The 26,944-nt window shown below is 38.7% G+C and overlaps 1 protein-coding gene across 3 annotated transcripts in view; it reads right to left on the bottom strand.

Moving 5' to 3' along the window:
- Positions 1–26,944, bottom strand: part of RALGAPA2 (Ral GTPase activating protein catalytic subunit alpha 2) — a 340,962-nt gene that overhangs the window by 153,614 nt on the left and 160,404 nt on the right. For all 3 annotated transcript variants that reach the window (XM_058432702.1, XM_032142466.2, XM_058432703.1), the window contains exons 25-27: positions 12,823–12,951; positions 1,553–1,681; positions 653–711 (exon numbers count right to left, since the gene is read on the bottom strand). In XM_058432702.1, the coding sequence (XP_058288685.1) occupies positions 653–711; positions 1,553–1,681; positions 12,823–12,951 (317 nt within the window). The remainder of the gene's footprint in view (positions 1–652; positions 712–1,552; positions 1,682–12,822; positions 12,952–26,944) is intronic.

Raw genomic sequence — 26,944 nt, 5'->3', positions numbered from 1 at the left:
GACTACAGAGGGAGCAGAGCATGAACCGTTCCTAGGAGGGAGTAAGAGGCTGAGCTGGGCTTCTGGCGACCTTATGGGGTTTGAAATTGAGGATCAGAGACAGGTGTTCCCCTCCTTTAGCATTCCCAGCTTTGGTCTTCACGTTGGGAGGAGAGGCAGAAACTTTTCATCACGTAAGTGGCCCAGAAAACCTCATATATCTTGATCATAGGTTGCTAGCAACCTCAGATGCCTGGCAGAAGCAGCCAAAATGTTTCCAGACACTGCCAAATGTCTCCTGGTGTAAAAGATCATCACTGGTTGAGAGTCACTACCCTACACATACATCATTTCTATAAATATTTGGTTTATATTTTCATTTTCTTTCTTCTTGAAAATATCAGAGGATACATGATTATATTTGTAATCTTGCTTTTTCTCACACAAAATAGTATACTATGTATACTCCTCTGCACTTTACAATTTTTACTTAATAATGACACCTTTTTAAATAATCATGCAAAGCATCTTCCTGGCATCATTCTTCCTATACTTTTCAGTCTGTATAAGAGCTATGTGAAAGAATAAGTGTTTTCTTTTGTAACATTAACTACTTACACATAAATGTGTATCTTAAAATTCTAAAATAGTTTACCTCTTATTCAACATTTACCTTGCACATTCATTTGGTTCTTCTGTGGCATTCTTCAGTAAAATATTTATGAGGTAATGCTAAAAACACAAAATTAAGTAAAATAAAAACTTTGTGTCATAGTTGGTTTCCCACATGTTCTGACCATGTTCCAGGCAGCCAGGAGCTACTGAAGTTCAACCAGGGAGCTCAGAGAGCTCATCTATGAGTGAGAGCCTGGGGGGAGAAGAACACTGGGCTCGGGGGAGTGGGTGGTGGAGAATGGGGGTCTCCACACGGCCTCCCTAGGCCACTCAGCCTGCGGCAGTAGAGCGCTTCTGGTATAAAGCAAATGAGACTTCCAGATAGGAAAATCTTGGTTTTCTTTTACTTTAATTGAATTGTATGTTGTACACTGAATTATATACTGTAATTATGTTTTATAGTTTGATTGATTCTGGGATTCTAAAAGCATTTGTTTATCTCAAAGTCAGCTGAGGGGAGAACAAATGCTTACTTTTATTCTCCAATAAATAATTTAGAATCTCAAATTATTAGTAGTATTTAATCAGGCCAACAAGGGGATTGAATATTTGGCTTATTTCCATTATTTCTTATAAATTAACTTGAGGCACTAATGTAGTTAATTAAGCTAATAAAATTATTACAAAGGGTAATTCACTACATGATTATGATCCCTAGGCCCAATAAGCACGTAAACACCTGCTATAGTTACAGCTGTAAGGTCTAACTGCAATATACTCTGAATTTAACACATGTATAGCCCATGAATAGCCTTCTAGAAACAACTACTGAAACATTTAAAAGATACAGCAAAACTTCAGGAATAAGCAGATTAATATACACTAATGGAAGAGATAATCATACATCTAGAATTATAAAAAGTGCTAAACTTGAGATACAGTCAAATGCATTATGTACCTTGACATCTTCAGTTCTTGTAATGGCCTCATTTACTTCTGGCACTGACTGCAGTAAAGGAATCTCCTGGTAGGTATTTGGAAAGCAGACCAGAGAGCCGAGGACAGTGACAGCCTCTGAACGAGGCGCCTGCATATAAGGAAGAGAAGCACACACATTTCTCTTTTTGTAAGTTAGAAACGTTAAATAAGTGACATGTTGTGTTTTTTTTTTGTTGTTGTTGTTTTTTTTGTTTGTTTTTTTTGTTTGTTTGTTTTTTTTTGAGACGGAGTCTCGCTCTGTCGCCCAGGCTGGAGTGCAGTGGTGCAATCTCGGCTCACTGCAAGCTCCGCCTCCCAGGTTCACGCCATTCTCCTGCCTCAGCCTCTCCGAGTAGCTGGGACTACAGGCGCCCGCCACTACGCCCGGCTAATTTTTTTTGTGTGTATTTTTAGTAGAGACGGGTTCGACATGTTTTATTCTTCATCCCAGATAAAAAATACCAAACTCGGCCGAGTTATTCTCTTCCAGGTGAATATTTATGCAAAAGAGGTTTGCCTAAATGAAAAAGCAAATTTCTAAGGAATGGAAAATATCACTATACTTGGATGTAAACAAGTGTCGTGGAAACTGATCTGCAGATTCATTCAGAATTAGAAAGGCCAATGACTCTGTCATGACTGTTTACATTGTTTTACTGCTAATGTTCTCAACAAAGCAGGGTAAAGGATATCAACTGAATACCATTTTGCTGTTAAGAACAATTAAGGAAAATTCATAGGGAAGTAGAGATGGAGGTAACTATCGGAGAGTAGAAAGAGAAGACAAACTATCAAATTTCCCGTCTATTGCCAAGAACTACTTTACAAAACAACATATAATGAGATACTATATCACTATATCTTGTGAGATACTTTTCTCTTATTTGCCCAGTGTTAGAATTAGGTATATATTTAAAAAGGCATGGCTGGGTACGGTGGCTCACACCTGTAATCCCAGCACTTTGGGAGGCTGAGGCGGGTGGATCACCTGAGGTCAGGAGTTCGAGACCAGCCTGGCCAACACGGTGAACTCTCGTCTCTACTAAAAATATAAAAATTAGCCAGGCATGGTGGTGGGTGCCTGTAATCCCAGCTACTCAGGAGGCTGAGGCAGGAGAATTGCTTGAACCCAGGAGATGGAGGTTGCAGGTAGCCAATACAGTGCCACTGCACTCCAGCCTAGGCAACAGAGTGAGACTCCATCTCAAAAAAAAAAAAAAAAAAAAAAGGGCATTTCACTAGATTTCAATTCAGCCAACACTAGCAGATATGGTTAGCCAAGAATAGGGGATTACACAGGTCTGTCATCAATCTACTCACCTATCTGTCCATCTATCTGTCTACTATTATGTAATAAAACAATAAAAGCTCACATTTATGGAGTTCTCACTCTGTGCTAGGCACTCTTCTAAGTGCTGTACAAGCATTTCTTCATAAAGTCCCCTCACCAACCCAATGAAGAAGAGGCTATTGTTTTCATTTTCCAGTGAGAAAACTGATGCCAAAGAAGTTAAATAGCTTTTCAGTGTCATATGGCTCCTAAGTGATGCACCCTGGATTTGAACTGAGGCCATCTAGCTCCAGGTCCAGACTGAGCCTATAGTTAAGCGCTTGGGCTATAAAATCAAAGAGAGCTTTTCTCCCTGAGAGAGATGAGGCGCGGTATGTGAGGTAGGCGAGGAGAGGCAAATAACAGCTATACACAATTCAGTGAAGCACCTGCTAGGAGAGCAACATACTGAGGACAGCATGGGAGCCCAGTCCTTCATTTTTTACCTAGCTTGGTTCCCATAAGTACACAGGTAAATAAAAGGCAATATAAAGCACAGCAGAGCTATTCTACGGGATGAGGCAAGGATTGGTTCTGCTCAGGATGTTTAGGAAACCTAATACGAACTGCTGCTAAGGGCCACAGAGGGGAGTAGAAATCAGGCAGGCTGGCGGTGGGTGAGGGAGCCAGCTGAGTAGGGAAGAGGAAGGTGTGCATGAGACGGGAGGCTGAAAGGGTCAGAAGCAGTCGTCCCCAAAGTAGGTTCCACTAGGGCCACAGGGACTGTGAAAGGGCAAAATCAAAGACTCCCGGGAAAAAGATGTTGCAGAGACATTTGGCTAAGCACAATTAAACAGAAGCCTTTAACATGTGTACACTGTGAATTTCCAAGTGAAGAAGTGTATTTCCCAAAATTACTTGACTATGAACCTGGCTTTCTTCCTTCCCTTTCCCCCAGAGTATCTGGGGAGATTACTGTTCTGAAGACTTTTTGAAATGCTTGTCTTGAGGTTAGGAGAGAAAAGTCTGGGATAACAATTGAGATGTGTTCAGAAGAACTGAATGCATGCGTCTTTGTGGAGTGCACAGAGAGAGAAGTGATGACAGAGGAAGGAGCCCCGAGGACAAAGAGACAGACAACAGGAAGAATATCATTACCAACCCACAGAAGTCCTCTTTGTGCCCCTCCCATGATAGCCTCCCCTCCCCCAAAGTAACCGCATTCTGCTTTAACACCACAGATCAGTTTTGTCTGGTTTTTCAATTAAATAAATGAAATTAGAGTATATGTTCTTTCGTGTCTGACTTCTTTCACTCATTGTCTTATGTAACTGATCCTGTGTTTTCATTGTAGATAATAATCCATCTTATGTACACACCATAATTTATCTGTTCTATTGCTGATGGGCATTTGGATTGGCTCTAGGCTTTGGCTGCTACAAATAATGTTGCTGCGCACAAGCTTCTCCTCATCTCTTGGTGACCTGTGCAAGCCATCTGTGCATCTCCCTCCCCCACTGCCTCAGTGGGGCAGACCTACCTAGCAGGGGTACTTCAAACTGGAAATTACCTTGTGCTAACTGAAAATTCTGACTGAGCAGGTGTGCTCCAGCCCAAACACCTTTCACCAGTTCCTCTACAATTTTAACCTCAAGTTTAAACGAGAAAGTACTATCATTCAGAGTGTGATTCCTTCATGTAACCCTTACACATTCTCATTCATATTCTCTTTTTAAAAAAACATTTTGGAAGGCTACTTTATTAATTTTGTGTTGATTCTTTTTTTCAACTTTACTAAAGCATAGTTAATAAAAATTTGTATATTTAAAGTACATACAACATGTTTTGATATACAAATACATTACAAAATGATTACCATAAACAAGTGAATTAATATATCACCTCATATAGTTCCTTTATGCGTGAGTTGTGAACATTTAAGATCTACTCTCTTAGCAAATTTCAAGTTTATAATATAGTATTATTAACTATAGTGACCATGCTGAGATCTCCAGAACTCATTCATTCTGCATAACTGAAACTTTTGATCCATTGACAAACATCATCCCATCTCCCCCTACCCCAACCACAGCCCCTGGGAACCACCATTCTACTCTCTGCTTCTAGGAGTTGGACTATTTTAGATTCCACATATAAGTGACACCACACAGTATTTATCTTTCTGAGTTTGGCTTCTTTAATTTGGAAAAATGGTTCATTCATGTTGTTGCAAATGACAGAACTTCCTTCGTTTTTTAAAGGCCGAATAATACTCCACTGGAGATATGTACCATATTTCCTTTATCCATTCATCTGTCAATAGAAATTTAAGTTGCTTTCATATCCTGGCTATTGTGAATGCTGCTGCACTGAACATGGGAGTGCAGATATTTCTTCAACATACTGATTTCAGTTCCTTTGGATATATACCCAGAAGTGGGACTGCTGGGTCATATGGTAGTTCTATTTTTAACTTTTTGAGAAACCTCCGTACTGTTTTCCATAATGGCTGCACCAATTTACCTTCCCACCAAAAGTGTATAAGGGGATGAAAATGTGTAGGAAAAAATGGTATGACTAGCACACCCAGTATCCAACCATTCACTAACCCACACACTCATGTGCAATATTTGAAAACAGAATTAAAAATCGATTCATGGCTGTAACATTTATTCCTACTATCATACCTCAGGCAGATAGTTAAGAGAAATGTATATAATATTACGTAACATTGATATATGTGTTAAAGACCAAGCAAATTCGATACCTTCAGAAAGCTTAAAAGATAAGGCACTCATGTCTCTTTTATTGTAGTTTCAAAGAACCTAACACTTTTTTCTTTATTGCAAGCTGGTTTTGTATTTCAAGCTTTCTGAATTTTTTGAAGTTTATATTTCAATATTTCCTTCCCTCCACATTTTCTAGTTTGTGTTTTTCCAGGTTCTGGTTAGGCTTTGGTTATTTATTTTCCTATCTTGGCAACACTTCTTTATGTGAATTTGACCTTTACATTTACCTTTATACCATCTTTGATTTGAGTAGTCTCTATTGTGTTCTTTTTTTGCAGCTTTACTAAACTATAATAAAAATTTGTATATTTAAAGTATGTACAACATAATGTTTTGATATATGTACTGTTTTAATATACATATTGATCCATATCAATATGTTTTTAACCTATGCTTTGGGGATGTGTTGGTTGTGATGTCAAATCTCATTCTAGTTTTTTCTGTCAGAGGCCTCAAATAAGGAAGAATCACTATTTTGGTAAGTAGTGATCACAGAGGGAATGGAACAATAAATGGACATTATATATCACGATCTAGGCAATTTATAATGAATTCAAATAAAAGTCAGGAGAATTTTTTTTTTTTTTACCTGTACAAGAGTTCTCTTTCCTCCACATCCTTGCCTACACGTTATCTTTTGTCTTTTTGGTGAAAGCCATCCTAACAGGTGTGAGGTAATTATCTCATTGTGATCTTAATTTGAATTTCCCTGCTGATCTTGAGCATTTTTCATATGCAGCAGTTCCCTCTTATTTGAAGGGGATACATTCCAAGACCCCCTCAGTGGATGACTGAAACTGTGGATAATACTAAACCCTATATACACTATGGTATTTGCAATACATACATACATATGAAAAAATTTTAATTTATAAATTAGGCACAGTAAGAGATTAGCAATAACAGCTAATAATGAAATAGACAATTATAACAATATGACATTCTTGTGCTTTGGGGCTATTATGTAAAATAAAGACTACCTGAACACAAGCACTGTGATATCACAACAGTCCACCTGATAACAGATATGGCCACTAAGTGACTAATGTGTGGGTAGCAGATACCCACGTGGATCCACTGGACAAAGCAATGATCCACATCCTGGGCAGGATGGGCCAGGATGCCTCAAGGTTTCATTATGCTACTCAGAATGGTGTGCAATTTAAAACTGAATTATTTCTAGAATCTTCCATTTAATATTTTTGGACCACCACTGACTGTGGTAACTGATATCAGAAAGTGAAACTGAGGATAAAGTGGGGCTACTGTACTATTAGCCAACTGCGTATCTGTAAGGCTACTTTAATAGCCCATCTAGCCACACTGACAGAAAATGACCACCAAGTGTGATATTATCTCTAGGAAGGGCTCCAACATTTTTACAGGAAACTCTCTTGGCAAATAATGAACACAGTATTGGAAGTTCTCGCCAGGGCAATCAGGCAAGAGAAAGAAATAAAGGTATTCAAATAGGAAGTCAAATTATCTCTTTGCAGATGACATGATTGTATATTTAGAAAACCCCATCTTCGCAGCCCAAAAACTCCTTAAGCTGATAAGACACTTCAGCAAAGTCTCAGGATACAAAATCAATGTGCAAAAATCACAAGCATTCCTATACACCAATAATAGACAAGTAGGGAGCCAAATCGTAAGTGAACTCCCTTCACAACTACTATAAAGAGAATAAAATACCTAGGAATACAACTTACAAGGGATGTGAAGGACCTCTTCAAGGGTAACTACAAACCACTGCTCAAGGAAATAAGAGAGGACACAAACAAATGGAAAAACATTCCATGCTCATGGAAAGGAAGAATCAGTATCATGAAAATGGCCATACTGCCCAAAGTAATTTATAGATTCAATGCTATTCCCATCAAGCTACCATTGACTTTCCTCACAGAATTAGAAAAGACTACTTTAAATTTCATATGGAACCAAAAAAGAGCCCATATAGCCGAGACAATCCTAAGCAAAAGGAACAAAGCTGGAGGCATCACGATACCTGACTTCAAATTCTACTACAAGGATACAGTAACCAAAACAGCATGGTACTGGTGCCAAAACGGATATACTGACCAATGGAACAGAACAGAGGCCTCAGAAATAACACTACACATCTACAACCATATGATCTTTGACAAATCTGACAAAAACAAGCAATGGGGAAAGGATTCCCTATTTAATAAATGGTGATGTGAAAACTGGCTAGCCATATGCAGAAAACTGAAACTGGACCCCTTCCTTACATCTTATACAAAAATTAACTCAAGATATATTAAAGATTTAAACGTAAGACCTAAAACCATAAAAACCCTAGGAGAAAACCTAGGCAATACCATTCAGGACATAGGCATGGACAAAGACTTCATGACCTAAACACCAAAAGCAATGGCAACAAAAGCCAAAATTGACAAATGGGATCTAATTAAACTAAAGAGCTTCTGCACACCAAAAGAAACTATCATCAGAGTGAACAGGCAACCTACAGAAAGGGAGAAAAATTTTGCAATCTAACCATCAAAGGGCTAATATCCAGAATCTACAAGGAACTTGAACCATTTTTTTTTTTTTAGACGGAGTCGTGCTCTGTCACCCAGGCTGGAGTGCAGTGGCGCGATCTCGACTTGATGCAATCTCCGCCTCCCAGGTTCAAGCGATTCTCCTGCCTCAGCCTCCGGAGTAGCTGGGACTACAGCCATGTGCCACCACACCCAGCTAGTTTTTTTAAAATTTTTATTAGAGGCAGGGTTTCACTGTGTTAACCAGGATGGTCTCGATCTCTTGACCTGATGATCTGCCCACCTCCGCCTCCTAAAGTGTCGGGATTACAGGCAAGAGCTACCAAGCCCAGCAGGAACTTAAACAAATTTGTAAGAAAAAACACTGGGTATATACCCAAAGGATTATAAATCATGCTGCTATAAAGACACATGCACACGTGTGTTTATTGCGGCACTATTCACAATAGCAAAGACTTGGAACCAACCCAAATGCCTATCAATGATAGACTGGATTAAGAAAATGTGGCACATAGAAACCATGGAATACTATGCAGCCATAAAAAAGGATGAGTTCATGTCCTTTGTAGGAACATGGATGAAGCTGGAAACCATCATTCTCAGCAAACTATCGCAAGGACAGAAAACCAAACACCGCATGTTCTCACTCATAGGTGAGAATTGAACAATGAGAACACTTGGACACAGGAAGAGGAACATCACACAGCAGAGCCTGTCGTGGGGTGGGGGGAGCTGGGAGGGGTAGCATTAGGAGATATAGCTAATGTAAATGATGAGTTAATAGGTGCAGCACACCAACATGGTGCATGTATACATATGCAACAAACCTGCACATTGTGCACATGTACCCTAGAACTTAAAGTATAATAATAAAAATTAAATTAAATTAAAAATAAATAAATAAAACTGTATATGGTAAAAAAATAAAATAAAATAAAAACAAATAACCCCATCTGAAAGTGGGTAAAGGTTATGAACAGATACTTCTCAAAAGAAGACATTTATATGGCCAACAAACATATGAAAAAAAGCTCATCATCACTGGTCATTAGAGAAATGCAAATCAAACCACAATGAGATACCACCTCACACCAGTTAGAATCATTAAAAAGTCAGGAAACAATAGGCCGGGCATGGTGGCTCACACCTGTAATCCCAGCACTTTGGGAGGCTCAGGCGGGAGGATCACGAAGTCAGGAGATCGAGACCAGCCTGGCTAACACGGTGAAACTCCATCATCGCTACTAAATATATAAAAAATTAGCTGGGCGTAGCGGTGGGTGCCTGTAGTCCCAGCTACTGGGTGACAGAGCAAGACTTTGTCTCAAAAAAAAAAAAAAAAAAAAAAAAAGAAAGTCAGGAAACAATAGATGCTGGAGAGGATGTGGACAAATAGGAATGCTTTTACACTGTTGGTGGGAGTGTAAATTAGTTCAACCATTGTGGAAGACAGTGTGGCGATTCCTCAAGGATCTAGAACTAGAAATACCATTTGACCCAGCCATCCCATTACTGGGTATATACCCAAAGGATTATAAATCATGCTGCTATAAAGACACATGCACATGTATGTTTATTGTGACACTATTCACAATAGCAAAGACTTGGAACCAATCCAAATGATAGACTGGATTAAGAAAATGTGGCACATACACACCATGGACTACTATGCAGCCATAAAAAATGATGAGTTCATGTCCTTTGTAGGGACATGGATGAAGCTGGAAACCATCATTCTCAGCAAACTATCGCAAGGACTGAAAACCAAACACCACATGTTCTCACTCATAGGTGAGAACTGAACAATGAGAACACTTGGACACAGGAAAGGGAACATCACACAGCAGGGCCTGTCATGGGGTCGGGGGAGCTGGGAGGGACAGCATTAGGAGATATAGCTAATGTAAATGACGAGTTAATGGGTGAAGCATACCAACATGGCACATGTATACATATGTAACAAACCTGCACATTGTGCACATGTACCCTAGAACTTAAAGTATAATAATAAAAAATAAAATTAAATTAAAAATAAATAAATAAAATTGTATATGGTTAAAAAAAAAAAAGAAAAAAGAAAAAAAAACCCCATCTGAAAGTGGGTGACAGTTATGAACAGATACTTCTCAAGACATTTATGTGGCCAACAAACATATGAAAAAAAGCTCATCATCACTGGTCATTAGAGAAATGCAAATCAAAACCACAATGAGATACCACCTCACACCAGTTAGAATCATTAAAAAGTCAGGAAACAATAGGCCGGGCATGGTGGCTCACACCTGTAATCCCAGCACTTTGGGAGGCCCAGGTGGGAGGATCACGAGATCAGGAGATCGAGACCAGCCTGGCTAACACGGTGAAACCCCATCTCTACTAAAAACATAAAAAATTAGCTGGGCGTGGTGGTGGGTGCCTGTAGTCCCAGCTACTGGGTGACAGAGCAAGACTCTGTCTCAAAAAAAAAAAAAAAAGTCAGGAAACAATAGATGCTGGAGAGGATGTGGACAAATAGGAATGCTTTTACACTGTTGGTGGGAGTGTAAATTAGTTCAACCGTTGTGGAAGACAGTGTGGCGATTCCTCAAGGATCTAGAACTAGAAATACCATTTGACCCAGCAATCCCATTCATTACTGCATATATACCCAAAGGATTATAAATCATTCTACTATAAAGACACACGCACGTAGGTTTATTGCAGCACTATTCATAATAGCAAAGACTTGGAACCAACCCAAATGTCCATCGATAATAGACTGGATAAAGAAAATGTGGCATATATACACCATGGAATACTATGCAGCCACAAAAAAGAGTAAGTTCATGTCTTTTGCAGGGATATGGATGAAGCTGGAAACCATCATTCTCAGCAGACTAACACAGGAATAGCATTAGGAGAAATACCTAATGTAGGTGACGGGTTGATGGGTGCAGCAAACCACCATGGCACATGTATACCTATGTAACAAACTTGCATGTTCTACACATGTATCCCAGAACTTAAGTATGATTAAAAAAAATGAGTATTTCAATAAAGAAGTATGATTTCCCTTCTCGTATCTTGTAATTTTTTTCAAAGTTGATGTGAATGGTTAAAATACATTTGAAAATTCTTTGAGATTATCCTAAAATTTTTCAGAAATAATGAAGTATGAAAAGTTGTCATAATTCTTTATGATAAGGCCACAGTTGAACAAATTCAACATTTTTCTTCTTCTACTTTTTTTTTCTTTTTAAGAGATGGAGTCTTGTTATGCTGCCCAGGCTGAACTCAAACTCCTGATCTCAAGTGATTCTCCCACCTCAGCTTCCTGAGTCTCCTATAGCTGTGACTATACATACGCCACCATGCCTGGCCTCTTCTTCTCTTTTACCTTTCTTCCCTTTTGCTCCTGTCTCTTTTCACTTCTCTTTGTTTTCTAATTTATCTTTATAAGAAAAAGTTAGTGTGTGAAAGCACCAACATGAAATACCAGCTACAGGAAGTATTTTTAAACAATTTAATTTAAAACCAAGGGCTTGAAGTTTGAATTTACCCTGCAAAGAAGAAGTAAGTGAAAAAGTAATCTCCTATCAAACAAGATTTAGGTTGTTGGATGGCAACACTGATTTCGACACCAATGCTTAGCAAATAGTAAAGCTAATTTTATTTATACCATTTGAAGGGGCAAAAATAACTCTGAATATATAACAGCTTATAGAGCACAAATGGAAAAGGCCCTTTAACTTTAAATGTATAACAGTATTCTCTCAAAAAGGCATTAAGATATTGCTTTGGCCATGTGCAGTGGCTCACACCTGTAATCCTAACATTTTGGAGGCTGAGGCAGGAGGATCATTTAAGGCTAGGAGTTTGAGACCAATTTGGGCAACATGGAGGGACTCCAATCTCTACAAAAAATTTAAAAATCAGCCAGGCATAATGGCATGTACCTGCAGTCCTAACTACTCAGGAGGCTGAGGTGGGAGGATCACTTGAGGTTACAGTGAGCTAGGCACGACAGCACCACTGCACTTCAGCCCAGGCAGAGAATGAATGGGACCCTATCCCTTGAAAAACAACAACAAAAAAAGGAAAGAAAAGATACTGCCTTAGTAGTAGAGATAAATGTAGAGAGTAAAAATAATTTTTTTTGTAGCCCTTACTGATCATTTAGTTCACTTCTAATTTTTTATTACAAAAATTCTGTCAAAGTATTCTGGCATGTTATTAAGAGAATACATATTCACTTCTAGTTAAGATTTTAGTGTTCTAACATTTTAAGAAAATATTTTCTATGAGACGTTTAAAAACAAAAAAAATCTTACTGCTAATGTACATTTTAAAACTCTCTATTTTAGACATTTATGTCTGTGTCACCATTTACTGGAAAATGCTAATAATATTCTAAGAGACAAGTCCTGCTTCTGACTGTGTAAATGTGCTGAAATATTAGTGAGGATATGATTTCTCACACTTTGGCCTTTTGATGAAACGCCTTTCCAAAACCAGTGTGTCATCTTATCCTACAATTTCACACATCAGCTGCCAGGGTATCTACCCTGAGAGCCCAGTTTCAGATTGCACTAATGAGTCAACACCTGTTAGGAGTGGAGAAATCTGAACCTTGTTAGCGATTGTGAAGCCTCTTGGGAGCTGGGATGCTGAGCATTGTCATACTCACCGTCAACATGTCTGTGCTAAGGACCCTGGCAGCGGCCATGATGAAGTCCCCCACCAGCATTGAGAAGCCAGGAAAACCCAGGGAGAAAAAGCGGGGTGGACAGTGCCTTATGATGGTATTTAAGATATCCTAAAAGGGAAGATAAGAAAACACAATTGTAATGTTCAAACACAAAATTCCGAAGTAGTGTTTGTAGTGGTACATATGACCACTGTATAATAATCTAAGAGAGCACAGATCACAGAAAATTTTCAGTGAAAGAGATATTGGAAACAGAGTTACTCCAAGGGTTATTGTACCCATTTTAAAGGTGAGATTGGAGACCCCAAGCTGTAAGATGAATTTTCCAAAATCTAAATCATGGCTCTGAGACTAGACATTTCCTCTGTCTTCCATGTAAAGGTAGTCTCCTTGGACAAGCTACAGGAGTAATGAGGTAAATACATAATTAAAACCCTCAAATACCTATCACTAAAACAAAACATATGTCCTGTCTTTAGCTTTCAATTGGCCACAGTTAAAGCACAGTTACATTAAGATATCTTAAAGTAGGCAAAGAGATGGAAAATTTCACTCTTCAGATAGTTTTATGTGTTAAGAAATGGGAATATGCAGAGTGCTAAGGTAATGTAATCAGTGAAATGCTAAGGTCATGGAAACAGCACGGCTCTGAGTGTATGTGTGATCTCCGTGCAAGTACAAAGTGCAACAGCAGCCTTTTGCACAGAGTGCAGTGTGAAGAGCATCATCTGCCCCAGATACCTTGTGTTCCTGTGTCTGTAATGGCCTCTCATTGATGGCTGGATGGCCCCTCACCCCCCAGCTCTGGTCTGAAGCAGATATCTAATTCTTGCCTGTGGCAGATCAGGGGTCCACCACTGGACAGCATTCATGCCATCCATGGCCAGGCCACGTCTCTGAAGCCATCTGTGCAAGTGTGTGTGTGTGTGTGTGTGTGTATGTGTGTGTTTGTGTGTGTGTGTGTAACAGGAATTAGTAAGAAAACCACAAACCACAAACTTATGCAGCTGTTGGCCACGTACATTAATCAAAACACACACTGAAGTACAGTCGTGTCACTTTATGACGAGGATACATTCTAAGAAATGTGTTGTTAGGCAATTTCATCATCTTGTGAACATCATAGAGTGACTTACACAAACCTAGATGGTAGATGCCTACTACACATCCAGGCTACAAATGTGCACAACATGTTACTATACCGAATAGCGTAGGCAATTGTAAAACAATGGAAATTATCTGCATATCAAACCACAGCTACACACAGAAAAGGTTCAGTAAAAATACAGCACTATAATCTTACAGGACCACCATCATATATGTGGTCTGCCACTGACTGAAATGTTACATGACTATACTATAGTTATGTGACTTATACAACCTATTATAGTCTCAATATAAGAGTAAGAAGCAACACACACACACACACACACACACACACACACACAATCCTAGTTTCTTTTCTTAGATTTCAGTGTGGTTACCTAAAAAATCCTTAAAAATAATCCTGATTTAATTCTATCAGTATCACATTAGAGCAAAGCAGTAGTAACATGCTAAATTCTAACATGTTAAGTCTGTCATCATAAAAATAACCTCATTTAACAACTTATCTTCCTAAAAAAAATTGTATGTGTTCACAAACCATTTTTCCTAAGACTTTTTTTTTCTTACATGGGTCTTAGTTTCTACAAATCTTGATATTTACATTCTTAAAATTACTGTTTAATGCTTAATTTAGTAGAGTTCACATATGGTAAATAGTTTAGCAAGTACTAATTTAAAGTTTTAGCATTTCAGCAGACTTTTTTCCTACATCAGAAATAAACAGATAAATAGGTAAGTAAAAAAGGAAGGAAGGAAGGAAGGAAAAAAACATGAACAATGCTTCTTCCAGGTTAATGTTTAAGCCTGCTTTAATCACGTCCTTTGATACACTTTAAGGTCCATATCAGTCAAGGCAAACATTCTAAGGGACCGAGCAGATGGATGCTGCAGTTTAGAAAGTGTGTGGTAAACTCAGGATCCAAGAGTGGAACAAAAGATCCACCTTTTTCATAATTAAGCCTCTGATTAATGCCCTAGGCTCCTCACCACACACCTGTAATTACTCACAGAGGTACTCATTGTGCTGGGCCTTGTCTCGGAATATCAGGCATCAAGCTATCCGGCAGCAGATGGAAGCACATTTCTGTTGACATATGTTGCAATGAAAGGATTCGTGCAAACCTGGCTAGCAAGGTAGCAGAATGCCATGCATTTGAAGATTAATAATGCAAACAACCATGATGTTAACTTTGTTATGTTTGTGTTAATTCCATCTGTTGAGATGTGGAACTAAACCCTGAGGCTTGTGGGCTTTAAAAATCTTTAGCACATACTTGAACCAAATAAGTCCATTTTCACCACTGGAATTTAGAGTTTTAATTAAAAAATGCTTTTCTAGGCTAAATTTGTGGGAATTATGAACTAAATCCTTTAACAAGATAACACCACAATTTGTAAATGAATCCATTTTGCGTCGTAAGATTTGTATGTGTAAAGGCAACAATCTGTAAAATGGGACATTCAAAAAATATTACTAAGTTGCTATACTGATAGTACAGACAGCAGATAGGCATATAGCTGAGACAAAGTCACATGGCTCCCTCACCCCCTGGACCTCAGCCAATCACTTCAACGGAACCTGCTACTATGAGCAAGAAGGTTGGAAAGACAGGGCAAAATAACAGATGGCTAGCCTACCCTACCCTGCCACCCACGTAAGACAGCGCCCTGAGGAGACACAGCGCCTGTGTGAAGTCGCCGAAGACAGCACTGGGGGAGGGTAAATGGGGGGGTTAAAGAGAGAACTATATGACCAGTCAGCCAAATTATGGCCATATGCCTGCTTATGTTGCTTCTCCACACTGAAGTGGAACAACTCGAAGATTGTATCTTTGTGATAACATTTTAAAATTAGGAATAACCATGTGGTACTCAAAGAAGAGCCGCTGCATATTCCCAATAGCGGGACATCCACAAAATGCCCCACTCATTTCTAACCCAGTAGAATCCTTCTTTCACCTTCCCCACCATACGTTAAGACACAGCTATAACAGGAGTCTTTGAAAATATAATAAAAATCTGAAACCTTCCTCACAGCCTCCAGGGCTTTATATATACATGGGACAGGATGATGCTCTCAGACATCAGTCATTCACGTGCAACCCTCATGCCTTTTGCCATCTCCCTGTCCAAAGTGAACATTACTTGCCTAACAGGTTTTTCAAAGTGACTCATGTTTTAATTTTTTTATTTCCATAGGTTTTTGGGGAACAGGTGCTATTCGGTCAGATGAGTAAGTTCTTTAGTGGTGATTTGTGAGATTTTGATGCACCCATCACCCAAGCAGTAAACACTGTACCCAATTTGTAGTCTTTTATCCCTCACCCCCTTCCACCTTTTCCCCCCGAGTCCCCAAAGTCCACTGTATTATTCTTATGCCTCTGCGTACTCAGAGCTTAGCTCCCACTTATGAGTGAGAACATACAATGTTTGGTTTTCCATTCCCGAGTTACTTCACTTAGAATAATGGCCCAATTATTCTGAAAAACTTGTGTATCCTTTCTCGTAAGTAAAAAGTAACTCAGGTAATACAATGACAGTAATCAGTGCTGCTAAACTTTGCTAAAAATACCATCCTCTGATGAAGACTCTGGGTCTGAGACCAGCTCTCCCTGTTAAATACAAGCACAGAACGCAATGTCAGGGTGGTGTGAGAGAAATTCTTCTCTCAACTCCAGCTGGCCTACCTGAGAGTATCACAAGGACCTGCAGAGAGGAGGAAAGGGGCCATCTTTTCTACTGTGTGATTCAATGCTATTCAGCACTGCCTCCACTGAGACGGCTAGTGAGAAACAGCCCTGCACTCTGGCGTGGTGAAAAGAACTCTAGAACTTGAGCCATGAGGCCTAGGTTCAAAGCCTTATGTGACTGTGGGCAGATCATGTCATACCCAGAGCTTCATGCTTCTCTTTCATAAAATGGAATGATACTCCCTTACGGAGTTGTATGTAATAGGATAGGAGATAAGAACATATGCCTTTGTAAAATGAAAAGAGCCATAAAGAAGTAAGTAGAGTAGCAAGTAAATAATTATTTTTCAAAAAGAGAAGGACTCTGAAGAGTTTTACTTTGTAAAATTTACTTTATAGGTGTAGTTTGTATAATTCAGTGAACTATTATTTTGCTGATCTACAGAAAGAATAGTTTAAGACATTTCAAAGGCGGCACACAAACAAGCCTCTTAGATCGCACGTTATCCCAGAAATTCAAAAGCTCTAGAAATTAGTGCTTTCAAGCAACACCCTTAACAAAGCTTTATGGCAATTAGCCATAGTGTTTTACAAGGAAGATACTGAAAGAAAAACAGGAAAATTATCATTTTAGATTTTCTAGGATTCATTTTTCTAAAGAGTTCTACAACTTAATACAAAGAAGTTCGAGTTAGTTTTATAGCAAGAATTAGTTTCTTTTTTTACATGTTAAATAGACTAAACCACAAACTAAACAATAGGCTCAATGATATATGGAATCTAAAATAAAATGAGGTTTATTCTTGAGAGTTGAACATATGACACATTGACAAAGATCTTTCACATGCTTTTGTTCAAAGAAATTAAAATTCATCCTGCAAAATGTTGCAATATAGTGAACAGATCACCAAACTAGTATTTTTCTCTTGTTCTGGTTAAAAGTCCAAGTGCATACTATACACTGAGTGTGAAAAGATCACTAAGATGATAATTGTGAATCTGCAGCTTATCAAAAGATTCTGGTTATGAGAAAGTAACTGGTGAGAACATCTGTCTCTTATCACTGATCTTGCAAAAAATCAGGTAATTCAAATAGAGGCGTGTTGTTTCCTCTCCTCTAAAGCACAGTTCTATAAACACAAACCATATTCAGCCTGGTAAATGAATCGCTTTAATTGAATGCTATGTACACAGTAACTGGAAAAACCATAAGTGATAAGAAAAACATATGGTGATGGCAACAGAAATTGGTTTATTCATTTTGCATAGTGTTGTTTCTTTAGTTCCCTTATAATTGACCTTTAGAGCGATAAATGTGTAAAATAATTTTGTTTATTATGGCTCCAAACCTTCCAACAATTACACAAAATGAAAATTTAAAAGGAAGGATTCGTTCTGGAAGCATTTCCATTGTTTACATAATTGCACAGCTATAATTTAGTGCTCATGTTGTTATGGAAAATAAAAAAGGGCGATTACAGACCATTTCAATTCAAAATATTGCACAGTGGTGTCAAAATGGGGGAAAAATGTTCACTTTAAAGCAGTTTAAAATGGATTAACCCTAAAAACAAAAACATTTCAACATAGCATTCTATAAAACACAAATGTTCAAGAAGTAGCCATCCTCCAAACCATATTAGAAATGTTGCAATCGTACTTTCACACCAATTACATATATATTATTCACTTAATATTTGCTCAGGGCCCAGCAGATGATGGTTGTAACACAATAGGCAGCCATCTGTCTCCCTGCCTTTCCTTCGTGGACTCGCGCCTGCTTCTCAAGAGCAAACAGATCCGGTTATTCCACCTAAAGTCACTCCGTCCCTCCACGAGGCCAGACACAATCATCAAGAAATAAAATCTGCATATGAAAAAATCACTCAATTCCTCATTTAACTTTTTACTTAAAGAAAACTAAACACTACACAGTTAGATGAATTCATCACTGTTTTTTAGAGAAGATGCCTGTCTTTTACCTAGGAAATTCTATAGGAAAGCTCTTTTATTTGGTAAAGAGGGGAAGGTTGGGATGTTTATCCCAGTAATCTGGCTAACAAAAAGATACGATTCATTCTATACTTGGATAATTAATTATAAAAAATGTGAATGCAGAGGAATACATTCATACTAAATATGAATATAATTTAAACTTAACAATGAAGAAGACAGCCACGATCCTGTAGTACTTGTAGACATACTTTTAAGTATTAGTTATTGCCCACCTGCTAAAAGTTCAGAAATGCTGAGTGATGAGAAATTTTTAGTTACCAGAAGACCAGATTTGAAGAGACCTCAAAGCTACAAGGCCTGTTTCTCTCATTTCTGCTAGTGGCTCTCTGCTCTTTCAGCTTAGGGCACAAGGACATACTTTACATACTACAAGCTGCTACCTGGCTTCTGATGATTAAAAAATAAATCAAATCAACATGGCCCTTTAAACACACACACACACACACACACACACACACACACACACACACACACACACACACACAGCAGAGCACGGCGCCAATACTTCATTTCCAGAAAAGTCACTGAGAATAAAAAGACAGCAGGACAAAGCTGAAAATTACTTTCATGATTGGGGCCAAATATGTGGTATGTGCTTTACATTATGTGTTAAAATGGCTAACTTGGTACATCTGTCTGGGGGAAAAAAGCAGAGATTTTAACAAGTGTTGTACACAATGTGACTTCTTAGAGTACAGCTATGTTACGAAAGCCAGGAGAAATATTACAGGACAGAGTAATTGGGTTCTGCACCTAGAGAATCAAAATTGCCTAGTGTCAGGGCATGGTGGCTCATACCTACAATTCTAGCACTTTAGGAAGCCAAGGCGGGAGGATCCCTTGAGCCCAGGAGTTCAAAACCAGCCTGGGTGACATATCAAGACCCTGCCTCTACAAAAAATAAAAAAATTAGCCAGGTGTAATGGTACACTCCTGTGGTCCTGGCTACTTGGGAAGATGAGGTGGGAGGATCGCTTGAGCCTGGGACATCAAGGCTGCAATGAGCTGTAATTGTAAGACTGCATTCCAGCCCAGGCGACAGAGAGCAAACCTGTCTTAAAAAAAAACAAAACCAAATAAAACACAATACCTAGAACTTCTCGCCAGCAGAACTGCTATGAAGAAGTCACTGCATTTCCTTGACAGCCGCATGCCTTAGGGAATGGGAAACATGCAACAAACTCCTGAGGCCATGGGAGCTGTTCTGAGCATTTGCACAGTATCAGGATTTCAGGAGTGACAGAACAAGTGGACAGATGGCAGGAAAAGGCACTGTGATGCTCAAGCCCAAAAGGAGAACCTTGAATATTTTTTTATAACTGCTTATCTATAAAGAAAAACTTGGCTGGCCTTTACACAGATGAAGATGGACTCTTCTGCTTCAGAAAATGTGGGATATAGATTTACTTATTTAAGGAACACTGTACATGAATTTTATTTTATAATGAAGTTGATAAGTCACTAATCTGTCTAAACTGTCTCTTTCTCTTGGTAACAGCTTCAAGATATATATTCATATATAATGAAATTCACCCTATAAAGTGTACAATTCAGTAGTTTTTCGTGTATTCACAGAATTGTGCAACCGTAGCCACTATCTAATTTGGGAGCATTTTCATTACCCCAAAATGAAGCCTATACCAAAATGAAGCAGCTGTTTCCCATTTCTCATATACCCAGTAACTGGCAACTACTAGTCTACTTTCTGTCTCCATGAATCTGTCTACCCTGGATATTTCAGAATATGGAATCTTACAATATATATGGCATTTTGTGTATGGTTTCTTTTTCTTAACATGTTTTCAAGGTTCATCCATGTTGTGGCACATAATACTGTATTCCTTCTTAGTTAATACTTAATTCCTTCAAATTAATATTCCATTGTATTGATATATGACATTTTGTTCATCTTTTCATCAGTTGATGGACATTTAAGCTGTTTCTACCTTTTGGTGACTGGTTTTGATTTGAATTTCTCTGGTGAATAATGATGCTGAGTATCTTTTCATGTTCTTCTTGGCCATTTTTATATCTTCTCTGGAGAAGTTTCAGTATATGTCTTTCACCCATTTTTTATTTGGGCTGTCTTTTTGTTGCTGAGTTATAAGACTTCTTTAATTTTTTAAATTTTCATTAATTTGTTTATTTTTGAGACTAGGTTATACGGCTGGCTAACTTTCATATTTTTGGTAGAGGTGGGGTTTCACCATGTTGTCCAGGCAGGTCTCAAACCCCTGGCCTCAAGCAATCCACCTATATCAGCCTCCAAAAGTGTTGGGATAACAGGCATGAGCCACCTGTGTAAGGTGCCTGGCTGTGTAAGACTTCTTTATATATTCTGGATATATATTCTTCTTTATATATTCTGGATACTAGGCCCTAATCAGATCTATAATTTTAAATATTTTGTGGGTTGTATTTTCACTTGCTTGATAGCATCTTTTGAAGCACAAAAGATTTTAATTTTGATGAATGATAATTTATCCATTTTTTCTTCTGTTGCTTGCATATTTGGTTTCATATCTAAAAGTCTATTGGCAAATACAAGGTCATGGAGACTTAGTCCTTTCCTTTCTAAGAGTTTTACCATTTTAGCTCTTATATTTAGGACATAGAACCATTTTGAGTTAATCTGTGTATGTGGTGTGAGGTAGGAGTCCGACTTCATCCATTTGCATGTGAGTATCCAGTTGTCCCAGCATCACCTGTTGAATTGACTATTCTTTTCCGACTGAATTGTCTTTGCACCCTTGTCAAAAAATCAGCTGACTATGGGCTTATGAGTTTACTTCTAGACTCTCAATCCTATTCCATTGATCTATATGGCTAACCTTTCACCAGGACCACACTGTTTGGATTACTTTAGCTTTTTAGGAACTTTTGAAATAGGAAACTAGTAATTCTCTAATTTTGTTCCTTTTCTAGATGGCTTTGGTTATTCAGGATTCCCTCCAATTCCATATGAAATTTAGGATCGGCTTTTCCATTTCTGCAAAAACCACCATTGAAATTTTGATAAGGATTGTATGGAATCTATATATCAGTTTGGGGAGCATTGTTATCTTAATAATATTAAGTCTTCTGATCCACGGATATTTTTCCATTTATTTAGGTAGTTTTTAATGTCCTATAGCAAGGTTTGCAGTTTTCAGTGTATACATCTTGCAAGTCCTGGGTTAAATTTGTTCCTAAGTATTTTATTGTTTTTGGTGCTATTGTAAATAGAATTGCTTTCTTAATTTCATTTTCAAATTGTCCATTTCTGTTGTATAAAAATACAGTTGATTTTTATATATTGATCTTGTATCCTGCAATCTTACATAATTTATTAGTTCTAGTAGGTTTCCCTTTTAAGTGTGTGTGTATTTCTTGAGGTTTTCCAAATACAAGATCATATACTCTGTCAATATACATATCTTTCATTTTTCTTTCCAGTCTGAATGGCTTTTATTTCATTTTCTTACCTAATATCCCTGTCTAGAATCTCTGGTACACTGTTGAAAAGTGGTGAGAAAAGACATCCTTGTCTTGTCCCTGATCTTAGGGAGAACATCAGAGTTTAAAATGGAAATGCTATTTTATCAGAGTTTAAAATGTTATTTCTTTGGTGAGAAGAAAGCCAGAGCCAGAGCTTGTTTGGTGGCAAACAAGCCCTGAGCAACCTTTTTGCAATATATTTTTGCAGCAGCAAATGAGTGCTTTCTGCAAGGATGCTCAAGGTGCTGTGAGATCAGGGCCTCTAAGAAAGAAATGATTCTCCATCACATGAATCAGCTCAGCCCCAAGTCCTTTGCTATACGAACAAAACATAAAGCCCCTTTTCTCTGACCAACACAACACCCTGCCTGAAGCCCACAGATCAAGAGGGGCTGCTGTCTTTCACGTGTGCTTCCTATAATGGGCACTTCACAGCTCACTGAGAAGACTGACAGGGAGATGGCAAACCTATTAGGAAATTCTGGCACATTTATAATTCCATAAGATGAGGAAAACTGTTGTAGGGTCATGGAGATAATTGACTTACCAGCTGCACCAATAGTGCCTTGAAGATGCCATGGCCTGACTATGTAATGACTGTCTTAGTCATGACCCTGATAAGCTTCAAATCTACACCATTACAGTTTGTACAACAGGCTGGCTTAATGAGGTTGATGCAGATGCTCAAGAACAGTTATTAAATCCTCACAATGAGACTTTAGCAAATGAGGGCTTCAACAAGTTGTTGCCAGTAAGTGATAACAGTGGAAGCGACTCAGTTGCATCAGACATGTGTGTAAGGTGCTCTGAGTGCTAGATGCTGGTACAGCACTCCAAAAGAAGATCAGGCCTCATGACCAAAGCTCAGGGATAAGTCTACACAGAAAGGCATTTATACAGCACCAAGAAAGTTACTGGGGGCTGGGGATGAGGGAGGGCTGGGGTAGCAGGATACTAAAATATTTTTCTGAGGTGCCCAGCTGCTTGTCTTAGAAGAGGCTAAACTGAGCCAAGTGTCTCAGTTTGTCTCCTCCACCCCCTCCTCTACAGCTTTACAATATTCTCTAGCAGAAGCAAAAACAGGGTCGCTGCCATCACAGATAAAAGGATGGGTGGCTGAGTGTGGTGGCTCATGCCTGTAATCTCAGCACTTTGGGAGGCTGAGGTGGGTGGATCACCTGAGGTCAGGAGTTCAAGACCAGCCTGGCCAAGATGGTGAAACCCCATCTCTATTAAAAATACAAAAATTAGCTGGGCATGGTGGCGGGCATCTGTAATCCCAGCTACTCGGGAGTCTGAGGCAGGGAATTGCTTGAACCCAGGAGGCAGAGGTTGCAGTGAGCCAGGATCACACCACTGCACTCCAGCCTGGGTGAGAGAGTGAGACTCCATCTTAAAAAAAAAAAGGGTAAGTAAAATGCACGTACTGTGCATAATCATGTAAGTAAATATTAAGGTAAGAATTGCCAAAATGACTCAAATGTGCACACACAAACATAGGTACTGCAGAGTCAGGAAACTATACTTTTCCCAGGTTTATTATTCACACTGTCTCAAGAATGAATCTGCTAGAAATACATTCTTCTTAGAATATTTCTAGAAAATTTCACCCAATTTCACTTGGGTGAAACCACAGACTTAACACAGTCAAGTGTTGCTTAAGGTCATGGCTACAAGGGCATAGTAAAGATTTAATCGACACTGCCAATGATGCCAAGTAAAATAATCTTCTCATTCTAATGTTGGAATCTAGATTAGGACCCAACTGCACACTATGTTACCCCAGAATGAAGTAGAAAAAAACAGTAGGGAAAACACAACACTACTGAATTTGGGTAACAAAGGTATTTAACTTACTCCTTTGGAACCATAAAAACTTAGAAAAGAGATCCAAGAGATCATCATTCAATCTTTTAATTTAACAGACACGGAGGACAGCATCAATCAAGGCCAAAACTGCAGTTATCAGCAAGGTTTAAACACAAACCCAAGCATGGTCCTGTTCCTTACAGGAAGGGAAAATGTTAATTCAGGGTCAATGAAGCACCATTTAATATTCGTGAATAATGGGCCTCATATATAGTGCACAGTACTACTTTTTTAAATTTTTTATTTTTTTGAGACTAAGTTTCACTCTTGTTGCCCAGGCTGGAGTGCAGTGGCGCAATCTCGGCTCACTGCAACCTCCGCCTCCCGGGTTCAAGCAATTCTCCTGCCTCAGCCTCCCAAGTAGCTGGGATTACAGGCATGCACCACCACGCTCGGCTAATTTTCTGTATTTTTAGTAGAGATGGGGATTCACCATGTTGGCCAGGCTGGTCTTGAACTTCTAACCTCAGGTGATCCACCTGCCTCGGCCTCCCAAAGTGCTGGGATTACAGGGAAGAGCCAAGGCGCCCGGCCTGCACAGCACTATTTTGAGGACTTACTTAGTTTTGAAACATGAATTCTTCTTTCATCTCACTCACTTTACCTAATAATCATTTAAAAATGCAAATAATACCTTTTAAAACTATACTTTCAAGTGAAGTCAACAAATGATTGCTTCAGCTTAAAAATATGCTTCCAAAAATAAACACGTAACTCCTACTCTCATAGAAGTATTATCAGATGAAGGAACTGGCTCATAAATGCTATCTTCAAAATAAAGACAGGTCTTCCACCAAAGCCATATTCTTAGGAAATTACTGGGCATGGGGGTAAGGGGGGGTGGAATTGTGTGAGGAGGCTGGGGGCGGTGAGGGGAAATGCATTAGAAAGATCTTATGGGGGGAAAAAAGAGAAATTTACCAGGATTCCAGCAACAAATTAAGATTCCTATTCTTCCCTGAAAATGAACACTAGAGAACATATACCAGTTCTCTGTGGCTTCTGTGCTCATTTATCTGTGATTTCAACTCTGCTAAAAAAAAAAAAAAAAAAAAAAGCTCAGGGCTTCTAATGCCATCACAGACTAGCGTGTCCCATGCATTTAAACATGCTTCCTTCTCATATGGTGAAATCGGGAAGCCTGGCTCTCAGGTTTGGGTGAAAATGAGTCTGCTTCATGGTACTGACTTTTGCCAGGATGTTTCCCAGCCTACGCCCAAGAACAGATTAACAACAAGAAATGATTTCTGTTCATTACTTCCCACAACTTCTGGTTTGTTCCCATATCAGTAAAGAGATTAATTTTAGAATACGATTATTATCCATTCTTTTCATTCTAAGAAAACACAAAATGCATGCTCTCTAGTTTATTTTCTTACAAGCAAAATTACTCCACCTGCACAAAGCAGCAAAACTGAAGCTCTCAACATTTTTGTGTTCTGCAAAAAAAGAGAGGGCAACCCTGTGGTCATTCAATTTTGGGATTCTACCGACCATCCCTCTAATGTGGGTGGAGGCCTGGATGAATTAGAATGACAATCTCCCACCCCTCCCATTTAGACAATTCGTGTTTAGACAAAGAGCTCTCAACAATGGCTGAAATTTGACAGAACAATCCCAAAGGAAGCCAGCTCTATCAACCTGCTTATGGAGAAATCTCAGGCCAGATCCACTAGCAAAGCAGCAATACCCACAAACCAGACACTACCCCTGTCCTGCCCATCCTATGATGAAAAGCCCATCATATACAAATCTCACCATGGCAGAAAGCAAAGAGGTCAATCGACCTCTAAATGGTGGACAAATGGCTTGCTGCTTCAAATTCTAGGAATACTTATTTTACATTTTGATTTTTAATGTACATATAACAAAATTCATTTTAGGGGCTTAAAAACAACTTTTTTTTTTTTAAACGAAGGTGCTTTAAGTGTAGATTTTTGAGCTAATGAGGAAATAGGAGGAGGAGGGCTTTAAAGATAAAATTCCAGTAAAAGATACAACTAATTTGCTATCTGAACTTGGGCAGATACCTTACCTTCCGAACAACAATTTCGTCATCTGTAAAATGGGAATGAAAATGCATCATGCCCTACTGTACTCTTCAAAAGGGCAAAGGAGACTGTATCTGAAAGCATTTTGTAAATTCCAAAGTTCATAATTATTATTTTTATTAAATAACAGCAACAGTTACTCATGATCTTATTAAAATATTAATTTTCCGGGATCATTTGAAATTCTCAAGTGCTAACTGGGTTGAAGGTATCATGTTAGTTGCTGTGAGGTTCTGAGGCAGCCCCTGCCTTCCAGCAATGACCTGTTAGGGGAGGGGAGAGCTACTCATAGCTAAGAGTGAGGCCACCAACAGCACAGGGCTCCCGCATGATGGGGACAGCCAGTATGCCATGGGAACCAAGGAAGGGAAGCAAATAGGTGGCACAGGCACTGGGTCTTGATGAAGGGATCATGCTGCACGTGTTCAACTAGACTCCAGCACACAGGAAAATGGTAGCTATTTTGTTTTAATGTCTTATTATTAAAAGCTTCTCTTTTGCTAACATTTCTTTAGCCCACAAATACCTACCAAAGCATATTTTTTCCATGGGAAAACAAAAGAAAAACTGTTGTTTATTGCTTCTTTAGAAAACAATGTTCTCTCTAAAATGCGTTTCAGTAAATAGCATTAATAGCTGAACAATCCACAATTACCACAATACCACTTATTGTTACATATTAAAAAGAAATCAACAGACAAAAAGAGATTATTCCCCACAAGGAGAGCACTTTTCTCACGGAAACAAAAATTGCAATTTAAAATGCTTTTCTTGACATATCCTTCTATCCAAGTCTACCCTTTATGAGTTATAAACCACAGTTATGATTTAAATCTCTTATATTCAAAAATCATTCCTCTCCAAATGGGAATTAATGTATCCTTCTTCCCC

This window comes from Hylobates moloch, unplaced genomic scaffold, assembly GCF_009828535.3.
Source record: "Hylobates moloch isolate HMO894 unplaced genomic scaffold, HMol_V3 SCAFFOLD_21, whole genome shotgun sequence".
NCBI classification, from domain to species: domain Eukaryota; kingdom Metazoa; phylum Chordata; class Mammalia; order Primates; family Hylobatidae; genus Hylobates; species Hylobates moloch.
Note: the sequence above shows the minus strand (reverse complement) of the source record. Positions and strands in the feature narration are given on the sequence as shown.